We start from the raw sequence: 15,756 nt of genomic DNA, 5'->3' as shown, positions 1-15,756 counted from the left end.
TTATTCTCTTCTTCTTCCTCATTTCCTTTTTTTTCTTTTCATCTTGATTCTATCTTCTTCTTTACATTACTTCATTCATAAACCTCATTTCTTATTCTTCACTAGCCTCCCTCTTATCCTTCATAAACGTACCTCCCTCTTTCCTTCATAAACGTACCTCCCTCTTATCCGTCATAAACGTAACTCCCCCTTATCCTTTAAAACCTCCCCCATATCTTTTATAAACCATCCATTTATCCTTCAAAAACCTCCCTTTTATCCTTCATAAACCTCAATCTTTTCCTTCATAATCTTTCCTCTTATCCTTCATAAACCTCCCGCTTATCCGTCATAAACCTTATTCTTATCCTTCATAACTCTCCCTCTAATCCTTCATAAACCTCCGTCTTATCCTTCATAAACCTCCCTCTTAGTCTTATCCTTCATAAACCTTCCCCTTATTCTTTATAAACCTCCCCCTTATCCTTCATAACTCTCCCACTTATTTTTCATAACTCTACCTCTTATCCTTCATAAACCTCCCTCTAATCCTTCATAAACCTCCCTCTTATCCTTCATAAACCTCCCTCTTATTCTTCATAATTCTCCCTCTTATTCTTCATAAACCTCCCTCTTATCCTTCATAAACCTCCTTCTTATTCTTCATAAACCTCCCTCTTATTCTTCATAAACCTCCCCCTTGTTCTTAATGTTTTCTCTATCTTTTAACTTTTACATTTCTGACTTGAATCTTGATTTAATTTAAACATATCGAGGTTTGGTGAAGTTTCTGCTGTATTATATCCACGCGAAACTAACTAGATTTTAGTTTGTTCAGGTTGTATTGTTAAAAAGACCTTTCAACCAAAAGTCATGAAAAAACAATTGCGTAATATACCAAATAAATATTAATATTTAAGACGTATAAATTAGAAAATACTAACATATCATACTATAGACGTCATGTTATGGGACCCTCCATTCTTAGATACTCTATATATATTCTATATAGGATCCTGTATGCCATTAGCTGAGTCCATTAGCGTCTGATCCGATCAGGGTTCAGTCATTGTTTGGTGTCTATTCTGAACCAATAGAAATTGCATGGCGGTAACTCTATCATTCTATCTAGCTCATTATCCAATTATAGATAAATCCTTATATCGGCGCTATAACAGTAAATGGAAATATTTGCTTCTACTGCAACTATAGTGTAGAGTGGTTTACCCCAATCACAACGGCAACCTTAAAATCGTTTTCTAACTATTCAAGAATAACTGAGATATTCATGTTTTTCTTTGAAAATTGATTATTTTCAATTCTGGTTTCTCCATAAAAGTGATTTGAGGAATGATGCTTCAAGAAGCAATAGATAACGACGATATTTTCCACATTATCGTTAGACTATGTCTAGAGGAAAAGTCACTTAAAAGTACTCTTACAGTCCCTTTAAAATTGTTGAAAACCCTAAAACTAAACTATGTATTTTTTTATCTGCAGGGGTTGTTATTACTTATTGTTTATCTGAGTGTCAGCTCCAGTATAGTGAGATAGTAAGGAATATATACTGTTCTACAAGATAACAAAGAACTCAATAGAAATGGCAGGCGACACGTAATAACAGTGTATTGTCGGCCAAAAACAGGAAAATTGGATCAGTATCAAGATTTCACCCGATATGTCAGGATTAATAGGATATTTATGCCTTTTTGTATTTTTATACTCGACCAACAGAATTTAATGCAAATAAAATGGATTATAAAAACTAGAAAATTTGAAATCCCAAAAATTATAAAGGATAGGAAAAACGAACGGCTGCATGCAGTACCAAGTCTTAATCTAAAAATAATTACACTGTTAAATTACGAAAATGAAATCAGTAAAAATAGATAGATCATCAAATCAAAAAATCATTAATTTATTTGTCTAACTTAAAAATGTTCTGATAAAATTGAACTTTTTCCATTCAAATATTCTCCACTTTTTTAGATCACCATATAAACAAAAGATGGTTAGCTTGCTCCATATCTATGAATATGAAAAAGGGGGCATTTGAATAAAAATAGCTAAACAAATATACGTATATTAAATTTATAAAACGAAGATTATTGACTTGCACACAAACGTTATGAATTTTTATAATGATTAAAGATAATATAAATTATTAAAAATTTCGAATTCTGCAACTCCACTCCAGAATATCGTTTTGCCACGCCTTTTCCGTAACCCTAAGCACGTTTATCCCCCTGGCCTAGGCCCGCCTTTCCCCGTGGTGTAGGCCCGCCCCCGATACATAAATTCCACCTATTGTCTAGCACAATAGGATGCCTAGTAGAACAATGATATCCAATAGGAAACCTTTGTTTTCCACCTCCCCTACTTTCTATACCCTAACTCAGCCACTGTATGCTGCAAAATCATAAAACCGTTGACCTCTATCTTCTATTGCAAAGCAAAAAACTGATAGTTATCCGAATGCTCAAGTTTTCTAAATATTTTACGTCGCAGATATTTGATACTTTAAACTAAGATCATTTGAAACCTCAATTAAAAATGCAATTCCAAATTCAACTTTTAGATCGTAATTTATTTTAAATTCTACAATAAAGATCAAAATTGAAACATTAAAGGTTTATAACATCAGAGTGAGGTGTTAGGGGGGGCAAGGTTTAATGAATTTCAACATGAAGTGGTTGATCTGCATGTAAAATAAGTTGAACCACTGTTTAAATAAAAATTGCTTTAGAAATAAGAAAATTGAAGCTCATTAATTTATACCTACAGATAACTTAAAAGAAATGAAACAAATAAAAAAAATCTTTATTATTTATCTCTTCAATGTTTAGTTTAATAAATTGGATTTTTTCTTTGTCCTTTCAGAAGAATAGAAGAATAGAGAAATATTGGGACAAAGACAAGAATTTAATTTCCTTTCAATGATAAACACGTTTTGTTTGAAACCTGGATTAGAATTCATCATTCCCCTCAATTCACAACTTTTCACAAAGAGAAATCAATTTGTCCTCAAAATTAAATTTTCAAAACATTTTTAATTTAGAAAAGTTCTCAAAAGAATCAGGGTGGCGTAACAAAATCAAAATGGAGATTATTTTAGAAAAGGATTGAAATCTTGTTTTCTATTTTTCCCATGTTTTTCCAAGATGGAGTGGAAACACGTACAGCCACGTGTCGGGTCGGCACAGCTGATCACGTGTCAGCTCGATGCACAGTTTCCGTTTCCGGTTTCCCTTCCCCCAGCTCCCGCTACGCAGTTCCGTAAAAAACAGTTCGTATTCTCACTAATGTTCGCCAATATGTTTTTCTTATTGACAGTGAGCAAGATAGTTAACGAGAAAGAGAGAAAGGGGGTGAAGAAAACAACAAAGCATTTCTTTCGATTATCTATTACCTGGTACAGGTTTTCCTCAAAGAATGGGACTTCAAAGACGACTGCGAAGAATTTATTTTATCATTTTTGTTTAGTTCATAGTTCCCAGCAACTATTTTAAGCTTATCTTCTCTTAATCAGTTTATAAACCATTAGAAGATAAATGTTAGGGAAACAACTAAATTTAGCTTTCAGATATTAATGTTAACAATGTACTTTGTCGTCTTTGAATTCTCATCCTTTTTGAGTAACCCTGTATGCGCACAACCAATTCATAAGTCATCTTTTCTTTAAACAAGGATATTGCATTCTATAAACATTAATAATTTACGTCTTTGCCAAAACGTTTTCATCTGTTTTTGCTGTACACTGAAACAATTGTGATGCCATCTTCAAATAGTTGAACACGTAAATTTACAGAACAAACACAAGGACTAAGCTGACATGGTTAATTCTCAGAAATATGTATTATGATTCATTTTCCTTAGCACTTCGTAATTGTTAGTTTTTTGTTTTGTTTTGTATGCCTGTTTTCCCTTTTATTCTCTATATTCTGATATTTATGCCCCTTCTCACTTTCAACTCCATATTCTTAAAATTATCTCCTTTTCCTTTGTACTCCATATTCATGTACTCTAATTCCTCCTCCCATGTGTACTTTATATCCCCGCCTCTGTACTCCATATTTGCCCCCTATGTACTCCATATCCCCCTCTTTTCCGAAAAAACATTGTGCAAGTATGGAGTTTAGAACCGTATCTGGGATTCTCCGGAAGTAAAGACGATTTGCCGCCATATCCTGTCTTCCTGCCCACCCACTGTCTATGTTAATTTTATGTAAATATTTCCTCTCCGGGAAATGTAAGAATATTTGCCTATATTAAGAGAGTAATAACTCTGCTCTAATGTTTTAAAACTTATATATAATGTGGAGAAAACTGTTTATATTTACATAAATACCCTTCAACCCACAGCTTCCCCTTACACACACACACACACACACCCTAGCACACAAACAATCACAATTCCCACACTTTACTTACAATACGTAGAGAAAAATCAACACATTAATTGGTGATATGTTTTCTTTTTATCAAAAATACAAATATTTGAGAATACACTTGAAACTTGTTATTTCTGATGTTCCATCAACTCTCTAGTTGGACAAGTTCAATTCCTCTTGATCTGAGTAAAGAATTAGGTCTACAGAAACCAGCTGAACTTGAAATAGTGTTCTCCTCTAAATCAATTGTAGCGTGAAGATTTTGAAAAGAATCGTTTTCATTCCAAATCCCAGTTACACGATCCTCATTACCAGTGAAGAAGAATTTAATATCGTTTCTAATCTAGAAAACAAATAACAGATATAGATTTATTGATTTACTGAAAGATTTGACAAGCCGTCATTACCTCTCATAATGTTTTTGTTTAAAAAATAACCAAAAAATCTTTCAAAGTAAGAATTCACTTAACCTAAAATTATAATTTTCTAATCCTTATATCTTTACAACATGATGTTGTAATCCTTTCTTTTTCAAACTTTAATTTTGGCATAGTTCAAAAAAGTAGTTTAAAATATCAGAGGTTTACACCATCCGCATGCAGAGATATAGGAATGAGATAATTGGACTTTTAGGCAAGTGTTCAGATCCAATATGGTTTAGGAAATAAATGAATACCAGTTTTGTACTATAATATATTGCTTCAAAATAAATTTTTCAGAGCACAATTTGAATCGGGATATTTGATATTAATTTTTATATATAATCAAACCTTGTAGATCCTATCGTAGGTTAGTATATTCAACCAGAGAATAAGAGTAGATATGGTCACAATCCAATGAAGAAAAGTAAGAACTGCTCCTAAAAAAGAAAAGAATTTAAAAGTTTTGGTGCAAACGGAAAATTATTTTTGACCACAAAATTAAATTTGTAATCCTTATATCTTTTCAACATAATGTCGTAGACCTTAGATATTTCATACTTTGAATTTCGTAAGATCAAATAATTTAAGTTTAAAATATCATAGGTTCAAACCATCAGGTTGCAAAGATAAAAGATTCGAAAATTTGATTTTGTGGCAAAAACTTAGTTCCTTAACTCAACAAAAAGTTTAAGCGCACCTACCTCCAACCCTCAAATCTTCAGAACAACCTGACATTTTTTCAATAGCAGCATAGTTTCTTCTGAACAAAAATTCGTTTAGAACTTTATTGGTATATTTTCATTTATGGTATAAAGAAAAAGGTTGTTACCCAACTAGGAGTTTGTATGAGTACGCTGTTCCCACCACGTTTACTCCAACAGAATAGATAATACAGAGTATAATTCCGAACTTGAAGGATTAATGGAACTTTTCTATATCCGGCAGATTCGGGATTTTACATTAAGCGCTTCCAATGGATTTAAAGTAAAAAGTTTAAGATTTATTCAAACCTCGAAATGTTTTCAACTGATATTTCTAAAGGGAAAAGTAGTTTCAGTGAAAACGCCCAATAAATGTTTGTAAACCGATTTACATTCATGTTTGAATAGTATATTTTTTTCAAGACACTTAGCAGATTTTAAAACTTAAACTATGATAAAACTAAGGGTTGGTTAAAAGTTCATAAAATATTCTTTAAACTTGTCAAATGAAGTTGGCCAGAAAAACTTCCCTTGAGACTGAAGTTTGAAAGGCCAGGACTACATTTTAATGTGAGGACAGAAAAGAAGAGATGCACGGCCATTATAAGAAACTCTTCATAATTTCAAAGACTTAGATACTTGATCGTTAAACAAACAATGAAATTAGGATTACAAAATGAATTATTAAATTAATAAAAAAACCTTCATAAGTTCAAAGACTTAGATACTTGTTAAACAAACAATGAAATTAGGATACAAAATTAATTATCAAATTAATAAAAAAAACCGTACAGTTTGAAATTTTCCTGTCCAAATCATTAGTCCTGCCAAAATAAGAAACTTCGGAACGTTCGGATTGCTGGGACAGTCCTCAAGCCCTTTCACGCCTAGTTAAAAAGTCAGATACGAATTTTTAAATTTCAATAATTTAATTTTCATGATTTGGATATTTATTTCCCTCTGACTTTACGAGTTTAAATATGTATACAAAGAAGTATTTGAAATATATATAATATCAACTGACCTAAAACAAGAGAAACGAGGCTGAGAGAGATTTCTAGAAAGAGGAACACATACTCCACTATAATAAAGATGCATTCTAGCATCAACATTTCTCTAGCATTTTTGCGGATTAACTGATTTTCACTGGAGGATTTTCAAAGCTTTCGGTAGAAAATTTTCAAAAATATTTTCCTCCTTTTCTTTATAATATTTATTTTATTTCCAGCCGTAAGGTTAAACACATTTGTTATAATAAAATACGTAAGATTGTCCATTTCCTTTGTACATATCATATAATTCTATGGTTTGCTAATGTATAAAAATGGTTTAATGTGGGTGTATGTGAAACGTATCTGTTTGTTTAGTGTGTGCAGAACCAGCCTGTCATTTTCCTTTGTGTTCAGCACAATAAACCTCTCAGGGACCAGGGAAACATAAACCTTGCAATATCAAAATTCTTTCACAATAATGTATACTATATACTGAAAACACACATGTTTGTTATTTTTGTCATGATCTTGATCGAATCGGCCAGATGATTTACAATTAAATCAGAAAAAAATATTTAAATGAAATCTATAAGACACTTTTCACGACATAAATAAAAGATAAACCTTGATTAGTTTGCATTAATTGCATTATTGATACAGTGAGACCCAAAGACTTTGCTAATTATAAAGATGAGGCGTTGTAAATTTCTCCGACTATTGTGTACGCCTGTACAGCTGTATTTTGACGTCATTGGTTATTTTGGTTGTTTGAGAGTCTAACGATCGACATTAAAACCTTAGTTATTTAACATAAATGTGAATGTTTTGTGTAAGTTAACTAAAATTAATGATATTTAAAATTTATTTAATCATTTGTTGGAAATGAGGATCATTTGGTGTATTATACCTGAATTTGTGAAAAAGTTACGCATCTTTTTGAATAAAAAATAGCCAATAATTGTTACTGAAAATATTCTGCAGATGTCGTCAAATATTTTTACTGAGGTTCTATGGAATGGGATTTTAGGCGATGAAGGAGAGAGGGGACCAGAAATTTCCAATATTATAAACGGTAAATAAATTTTGTGTAAATGTCGTCTTCTGTTTAATCTTAGGCCAAAGAAATAATATCGCATACATTAATGTATTAATTTTACTCTTCAATTCAATTATGGGGATTTTGTTTCAAAAATATCCACCATTAAAGAAAAAAATATCACAGAAAGTTTCGTTAAAATTTCGAATTAAAGGGCGACCTTTTACTTAGAAGTATTTTAAAGTTAATTACAAAAGGTTTGAGGTATGATTATTGGAGGATTTTAAAAGGCAGAATAAAAAAATAACATTGATGAAAATAAAACTGGGGAATATAAAGACGACTTTTAGACTCAATTTTTGATTAAATGGTTCAATGAACATAAAATACCGCAATTGAGCAGTGTTGCCAAGCAAGGTAACATGTATGATACCAAATTGCCAAACCATCCACGAATAGGAGAGTCTGCGTTAACTTACCAGCAGATCCAAAAAAGAAAAAAGTTTGGATGAAGGCTCTTTAATTGGATCATATGAATTCCTTACGCTGAAAGATCCCATAATATTTTTCAATAATTCATTTAAATCAGGTAGAGAGAATTCAACCTTGAATGAAAAAATGAGATAATTGATTACTGCTAAAAAGTACAAGGTTACTTGCATAAAAGATATGAGACATTTATTTTCTTCTTATAAGCACTTCATAATCTTATACTTTAAACCAAAAGTAAATGTCTTAAGGAACTCATAGATGTATGTTTCAAGTTACCAACCCATTTTAAAGGTGTTATCAACAACAGAACCATTTAATCAATTAACTGGGTAACAATGAGGAAGATATCGTCGTTATTTCATCTTAAAAAGTGATGAATGGACTATGGACAAATTAAATATTTCAAGATAGAAAAACTTGTTTCGTTTTTAAATAACTATTTAATCTATTACAAAAGACAACATTATGAAACGTCAATAGGGTAAATACATAACGGATTTCTGGAGAAGACGACATTAGTTATTATCTTTGGCTATCCGAGGAAATGCGTCGAATTTGCGTAGATTTTCTGATGCGCTATCTTTATTTAGCAAAGTCTTTGGTGAGACCCATACAACTGTGAAATAGGAATACGACTGTTGACTCAAAGGTATGCTTTTAAATAGTCTAATAAACGTGAAACACTTTCTCCTTTCCATGTCTAATAAAAGCTGTGTTTCTAAAAAAATGATTCTTTCAGAATAGAAATAAATTGGCAAGAAAAAGGCATATTAATGATTGTGAGAATATTTTTTCCGAATGCTTAAATAAGAATGCATGTGTTGCTTTAGACTGAAAGGAATCCAATATTATTTTTCCTGCTTCTGTTTCATCAATATACAATAAACATGCAATATGAAATTAACATAATTTACCATCGTTAAAACGATTTTGTTTGTTGATTTCAGTCCACAAAATTAAGTTTGCATATGGCAGAGAGTCAACTAATTTCACCTTACATTATCTACCTTAATTATGTCCCTTGTATTGATCAATTTAAAGGGATTTCCTTGGATTAACCCCCCTTTCCCCTGAAAATATCTAATTTCAATTCTGTTTTACAATGGTTGGGGGAGAGAGAAAACCACGAGTCATTCACAGTTTCATTACGAGAAAAATTGTTTGTCACTCTGCATACGAGTGCTTTCCTGTCACCAGACAGTTATACAAGGGGGGGGGCAAGTAACATATTTCGTTCGTTAAATATAGTTCGTTATATTATCTCAAGAGAATGTGGTCGTCTAACAATATATGTAAATTCTTGTAACAACTAATATTTCTAAAGTAGTTTTTTTTTTAATAACTTTAGAAGTAAATTGGTAAAAAATATTTTATTACACATTAACAATTTTTTAGCTTAATTTTACTCCCAATTCTACTTTTGTTTATGAGGGATGAGACTTCAGAGCATCTATCTCGTCTTGGTTTGTTTGAGGTTTACCATGTGCTGGAACCTTCTCAGCCTGCCATGTTTTGATCGCCTAGAAAAAAAATAATTAATAACAAGTTTTACAATTTGGTTTCATTAGCATCATTCCAGAAATAATAAAGTTTAGACAAAGCTTTAAAGGGAACTGATTACACGCCTCAAACTTTAATTTTCTCATCCCTTTATCTTTTCAACCTGACAGTGAACTTGTTTTTTATTTTAAACTTTGACTATTTTATATAGCGGAATTCATAACGTCAGGTTGATAAGATACAAAGGTCAGATTAGAGAATAATCAGCTCCTTTTGCAAAATTTTTATTTATCAATATTTTGTGGGGTGGGGTGGATACAGTGTGTGACACCAGTTCTCGGTAGATCACTGAAGTTAAGCACACTTGTCCACAGCCATTAACTGGATTGGTGTTAAGACTGCTGTGGTTTCAAAAACATCTGAAGCCGACATCTTGTTAAACAGTTTTGACCCCCTGACGGATGTAGGAGGACAGCAGGGCGGCTGTCAACAACTATCGCAGCGAAAGGGTACGTTCTTTCTAATCAACGAGAAAGAAGCTTGAAGTGGATTGATACAAGTGAATGATGATGAAGAGAGGAAAGGTGGAAAAGCAGGGAGAGTCTATGGTTGCATGATTGGGAGCAGTGAGTGTAATGTTTCCTGTCTGTAAGGTACCCGGGCCTCACTCCACTATATCAGAAGAATTCCTGCACTCTATTATTCTCAGGCCTAAGAAGCAGCTGGAATCTTGTCAACCCTCTTCTCAGTATGAATGAAGCAACAAGTAGATTGTAACAACCCGATTTGATCGTAACAACCCGATCATGTCCTGGGGACAAAAAAATCTCCTGTAAAACATTTTAAGTGGAATTGAATTGAGCCTAGTCAACAACCACAAATTATTAACTCGAATCATCGAATTGATCGGTCACACTTTATTGTCTGAAAAGCAAAAAATCATGAAATCAGATGAGAAAGGACATTTTATGCTTCTAAATAGCCCAATTAACATGAAACACGGCAATTGTCCAGTGTTTACCATTTCACAATAAGATTCATATACATATTAGATTCCACAGCTTTATGAATCTCACATTATACAATTAAAAAATCTTGAGCAAAATTTAATACGCAAAAGAAATTTCGGAGACGACAATAAGTCCAAATTTTTTAGTTTTCAACTCTTTCTTGGCAAAAAAGGTACCTGAATATTGAATGTAAGCTGAAACAGGATGAGAAATAAACTATCTCTCATATAGAAAACTAATGCAAGCTCAGACACAATAGTCCACACTAATATCAGCCACCAAACCTACATGATCAATATTCAAAGACAATACTTACATTTGTTTAAACAAAGGAATTGAGTTTTTTCTCAAACGGTTTAATCCCAATATCTCTGCAATCTGATGGTGCAAATCTTAGATATTTCACATTTAGATTATACGATCTAAAAGAATTCATAGTTTGAAATATCTAAATTCTACGACATTGTGTTGCAAATAGGAATTAAAAGTACAGACTTTCTGGCAAAGACGCAATTTCGTTGGTACGTACAGCAATATTCAAACTGAATTGGGTGCTTCATCATTATTTTAGCGAAAGAAACTTTGTTGCTGCGTTAAAATTACCGGGTCAGGATTTTAAAATGGCGCCTCCAAAAGAATTGAATTGTTGACAATTGTTAATAGAACTCAAGAAAAACTCTATTGACTAAGTATTTGTTATTGTTTGATAATGTATAAAAGAGAAAATGTTTTTAAAAAGATTTAAAAAAAACATTATTACATGAAAGTGGTGCGCATAGCGTTGATTTTCTTACCCCAAAATGAACGCAGAGTGCTGAGAGATACCATCCAAATGTGCATGAAACCAAATCTCCAACTCAAAAATAAGAATAAAAAATAAGATTCTTTTCGATCAAAACAATATTTCCACATCATTTTAAGTGACACCCCTTGCAAAAATGGCAATGCCTGATTTACAATGGTACCCCTTAAACCTTGTCTGTTCATTAAGTACAAAGATATGTGTATGTAAATCTATTGAAAACCATTTTAGTTCATGTAAAACCCAGTGTACGCGCGTGCAACGCAAGACAACTGATCCGTTACTTGTGCATCCATTGAAATCACTGAAAATTTTACGCTAAAAGCGGTCTTGAAAAATTCGAATGAAAATAATTTTTTTTTCTGTCACGTCTAGAACGTGAATATTAATATTTTTAAAATATAAAACAAAGTGTTAAAGTACTCTGTAGATAATAAATGGGGATAAGTCCGACAAACTTGTTTTGTCAAAGGTTTTAGGGGTACTGTTGGGAATCGTACACGTCAATCTAACAAAAATTTGTTCATTTACCCTTTCTGTACAGTCCCTTTAATACCAAAACTTTAAAAAACTCCTCGTCAAAAAAAGATTCATCAAAAAAATAGAAAGAAACTGATTATTCGCGCCAACTCTAAATTTCTATCACAAAACATTCATTTGTGACTGGATTTTAAACTTTGGTTTCTTGATCTTGCAGAATTCATTGTGTGAAATATCAATAAGTTGCAAAGATAAAGATTATAAAAATATCGGTTTGTAACTAACTGTGTGGTAGATAATCAGTTTCTTTACAGTTAACTTACTGATATTTTGAATGCTGTCCCCCTGGTAAAGTCCTGAAGTTCCAGATTTAGTCCTATACATCTGAGAGAAATCATGTTAAATATACAAAACATTGATTAAATTAATAGTTTTCCTTATTTTCTTCCTGATTAGAAATATTCGTTAAAACTTACAGGTCACATGTTTCTCTTCACTTTAACCTCAGAAAATCAGGAATATAATATGACCTTTTTATTTCCAAAAGAAACTGTAGAAATTAAAAAACTGTAAATATCATAATAAAATATTAGAGCTAGCCCTATACCCTATTCATGAATACATTTCTGTCAATAAACATTAACAATCCTGAATGACCCGGTCTGAGTTCTCTAAAAACTCATGAGCTAGCTCCAATAGGAAGGAAACACCGGGTCCAGCCAACCAAACCCACCACCTAGAGTATCTATAATAGAATTGATAATAAGCAATGAACATCGATGATTAAGATGGATATGAAGAAGTAGACGTTAAAATTTAAACTGTTAATTTTCATTAGCGGGTTCTCCGTAAAAGTGGCTTGCACATTTCTTACGTATATAAGCAGCAATGGATAAATTATACCGGGCACAGTTATCTTTGGATGAAGGGTCAGTTGAAATTAAGCATAAAGTCCAATTAAGATGGATATGAAGCTACGTATAATGTTGAGGGCTTTCAAGTGGATGGTTGTTGCTGATTTATTACTGTATTTATGCACGATCACTTAATGTGTATTGTAGCAAAAATAATGTATAAATGAAAATTGTACTTAACGAAACCAGTTAATTAATGCAAGTAAAGATGTGACTAAACAAATTTATAATCAATTATTTTAATAATCTATATTTCATAATTTTTAATAATTTCTCATGTTTAAATTGTATTTGCTGTTTATTTTTTGTCTATTTTGACCCACTTTGTCATTAATTAAATAGCTATCAATAATCAAAGACTACCATTGAGACGTATCTTATTTGTGATGAGTGGGAAACCCTGTTTTAATTAATTATGCTACAGTCGTCGACGTTTATATCATTTAATGCAGAATTCTTTTTGATTCCTAGAAATTAGAAAGTTTTTTTTTTCAAATTAAAAGTTTACAAGTAAACAAAGAGAAGTTGCTTGACACTTCTCTGCGTTTTTTTTTCTATGTATCCATGCTGTTTGAAAACTTGGTAGAAATCAAAATTTAAATAAAAACTGATTTAAAAAGTCGTCTTCATTATATTGATATATATGACGACGACTGTATTTTTTTTACCAAGAATTCCCCCAGATAAGCTGAGGCCACCAACCAAGCAAACCATAGAAGAAGACTCCATGAAGAATATGGGTAAAGCTGTATGGATCAAAGAAGTATTGGGAAACCCTAAAATAAATAAAAAAAATCAGATCAATTTAACTTTATAGCACAGATTAATTTTAAGATTTTTAGATTGACATTAGTTTATACTCTCTTTCATTTTCCCGAACATTCCTTTAAAGCCAGGTTAAAAATCTAAACTTCTAGATTCTCTAACGTAGTCATATAATCTGTGAATTGAAAGCACTTATATCTCCAAAGACCAAAATCCAAATTTCAAATATTGACATAGAACAAATACTTTTTAGAATGTCGTCTTTTATAAAATCTAAATTTCAAATCTAAATTTCACGAATCCCATGGTTTTCATGCTTTTCTTAACTAATTAGTAACTTATAATTTATTTGAAAATTAAAATAAGAAATGTACCGTAAGAGTGTATGGTGGTCATTTAAGTCTCATCCTTTGTGGGTAACCCTGTATGAGTGTTTTCAGTTTAGTTACAAACTTACAATTAAAATGAATAAATATTGAATATATGAAACGATTATACTAGACTACATATGGCATAAATCTAAGTATCTAGAAGTATCTAGAGCTAAAAAGCAACCAAAAATGAGATTTGATCATCTGAATGAACTCTGCTATTTCTATAACACTCGTAAGAAATAAAAATGAGAAATATGATGCAACCTTTATATATTTCATGAAAAGTACATGTACCTCGGTGAATACCATTCAGGGACATACAACGGCCACCATTCTCCTTTATGCCACGCCATTATCTCAATTTATAAACTCTCCTTCTAGAACAGATTTATACCTTTCAGTTCTACAGAAAATATTCTGTGAGACTGTTTTGCACTGAGGAGCCGGCCTGGCCGCCTGCAAACCTAGATCTGCAGTCTGCACACTGCAAATTCTAGAAACTCCGGCCCACACACAATTTTGCATCATTGCATGGACCACAGAGAGAAAAGAGACTGACAGACTTGACAGATTTTCAGGTCGTCTTTGAAGAGAATGGTGTCGTAATTTTAAACGACCTTCTAATAAAGAAACGGGTATGTCCGATTCACAACCGTACTCGTGAAACCTTAAAGGGAGTGACCGGCAATGTAAGGTAGTTGAACTGAGTATGCAGTGTTGTGGAAAAATTATTTCGGATTCATTTGAGACATATCAAACTTTTTAAAGATCTGTGAATCCTGAGTTTGAGCGCAAATTCGACGTTCAAAACTCCTACTTAAGGGGTGGACACGTTTCAGAATTAGTTTTATTTAAATTATTAAATAACGACAGCGAAAAATAAAGTAAAAGTTATACAGTAATCTAATTAGATGGTTAGGAACATATTTCTCAAAAGAAATTTGTCAATAAATCAATGCTAAAATTGATTATTTCTTTTTCATTATCATATTGAATTTCTAATTTTCTTTGAATTTATTCTCAGATTTCTTAAAATTCTTCAAATGCCGTCTTTTCAATTATCATTCTAGAAAATCTGCGAAAACTTTGTGAAAAATGAGAAACCAGAATAATGAAAAAATAGAAACTAATAATGAACAAGATTACTTATTTTCGATGATAAGATTAATTTTTATTTTCTCAACATGTTCCTATACATGACGTCTGTAGTTTATTGAAGAACTTTTTTACATTTTATGTTGTCGTTATTTAATAAAATCCACCCCCAAAAGTAGGAGTTTTCAACATCGAATTTGCGATCAAACTCAGGATTTACAGATCTTTAAAAAGTTTAATATGTCTCAAATTAATCCGAAAGAAGCTTTCCACAACACTGCATATTCAGTTCAACTACCTTTCATAGCCGGTCACTCCCTTTAATCTGACCAATAATGTGGAAGAAACCATCGTTTTCTAGCTTGGCAAGTGTTTAATTCAATGCAATTCATTTCAAATTGTATTTTTCTGAACCTGAAGAAACATTATTAGTATAACAATTTTAACGATAGCATATAAAACATTATAAATGGTATATAATTGCTTTACAACAGGAGATCCCCCTGTATCTAAACAAACTCTAAAAAAATGAATTGGCAACACTATGAGGACGGAACGGAAGGGTTAGAGTACACGGTGCAGGCGACCATGCAGGGCACGTGGATTTAACGGTTCCGTCAATACTCCAGAAAGCTGTGACTTTCTATCACAATTTGACCCATTAAACATAATTTCTTTGCATTTTTTCCTGAATACTTTTTTTGGTCGGTCGAATGAAAAAAGTATAGAATAACCAAATCCGTAAGTTAAAAGATTACTGAATTTTAGACCAAAGCACGTTTGATTTCAAATAGAAGATTAAC

At 32.0% G+C, this 15,756-nt stretch overlaps 2 protein-coding genes across 2 annotated transcripts; both read right to left on the bottom strand.

Moving 5' to 3' along the window:
• Window positions 1-4,434: 4,434 nt before the first annotated feature.
• On the bottom strand, window positions 4,435-6,636 carry LOC111694880 (uncharacterized). The gene is made up of 7 exons (XM_023463933.1): window positions 6,518-6,636; window positions 6,300-6,380; window positions 6,024-6,106; window positions 5,622-5,701; window positions 5,494-5,552; window positions 5,141-5,229; window positions 4,435-4,713 (listed from the first exon to the last, which is right to left on the bottom strand). The coding sequence occupies exons 1-7, from the start codon at window positions 6,603-6,605 to the stop codon at window positions 4,516-4,518; spliced, it is 678 nt and encodes a 225-aa protein (XP_023319701.1). The 5' UTR covers window positions 6,606-6,636; the 3' UTR covers window positions 4,435-4,515.
• Window positions 6,637-9,364: 2,728 nt separating this feature from the next.
• Window positions 9,365-14,492, bottom strand: LOC111694881 (UPF0314 protein RB9128). The gene is made up of 7 exons (XM_023463934.1): window positions 14,153-14,492; window positions 13,388-13,495; window positions 12,454-12,541; window positions 12,129-12,189; window positions 11,318-11,379; window positions 10,700-10,807; window positions 9,365-9,533 (listed from the first exon to the last, which is right to left on the bottom strand). Exons 1-7 carry the CDS (start codon window positions 14,209-14,211, stop codon window positions 9,438-9,440), a joined length of 582 nt encoding a protein of 193 aa, XP_023319702.1. The 5' UTR covers window positions 14,212-14,492; the 3' UTR covers window positions 9,365-9,437.
• Window positions 14,493-15,756: the final 1,264 nt, after the last annotated feature.

The sequence above is a fragment of the Eurytemora carolleeae genome, unplaced genomic scaffold (genome assembly GCF_000591075.1).
Source record: "Eurytemora carolleeae unplaced genomic scaffold, Eaff_2.0 scaffold91, whole genome shotgun sequence".
Taxonomy (NCBI): domain Eukaryota; kingdom Metazoa; phylum Arthropoda; class Copepoda; order Calanoida; family Temoridae; genus Eurytemora; species Eurytemora carolleeae.
The sequence above is the reverse complement of the archived record's forward strand: the minus strand, read 5'-3'. Positions and strand labels throughout refer to the sequence as shown.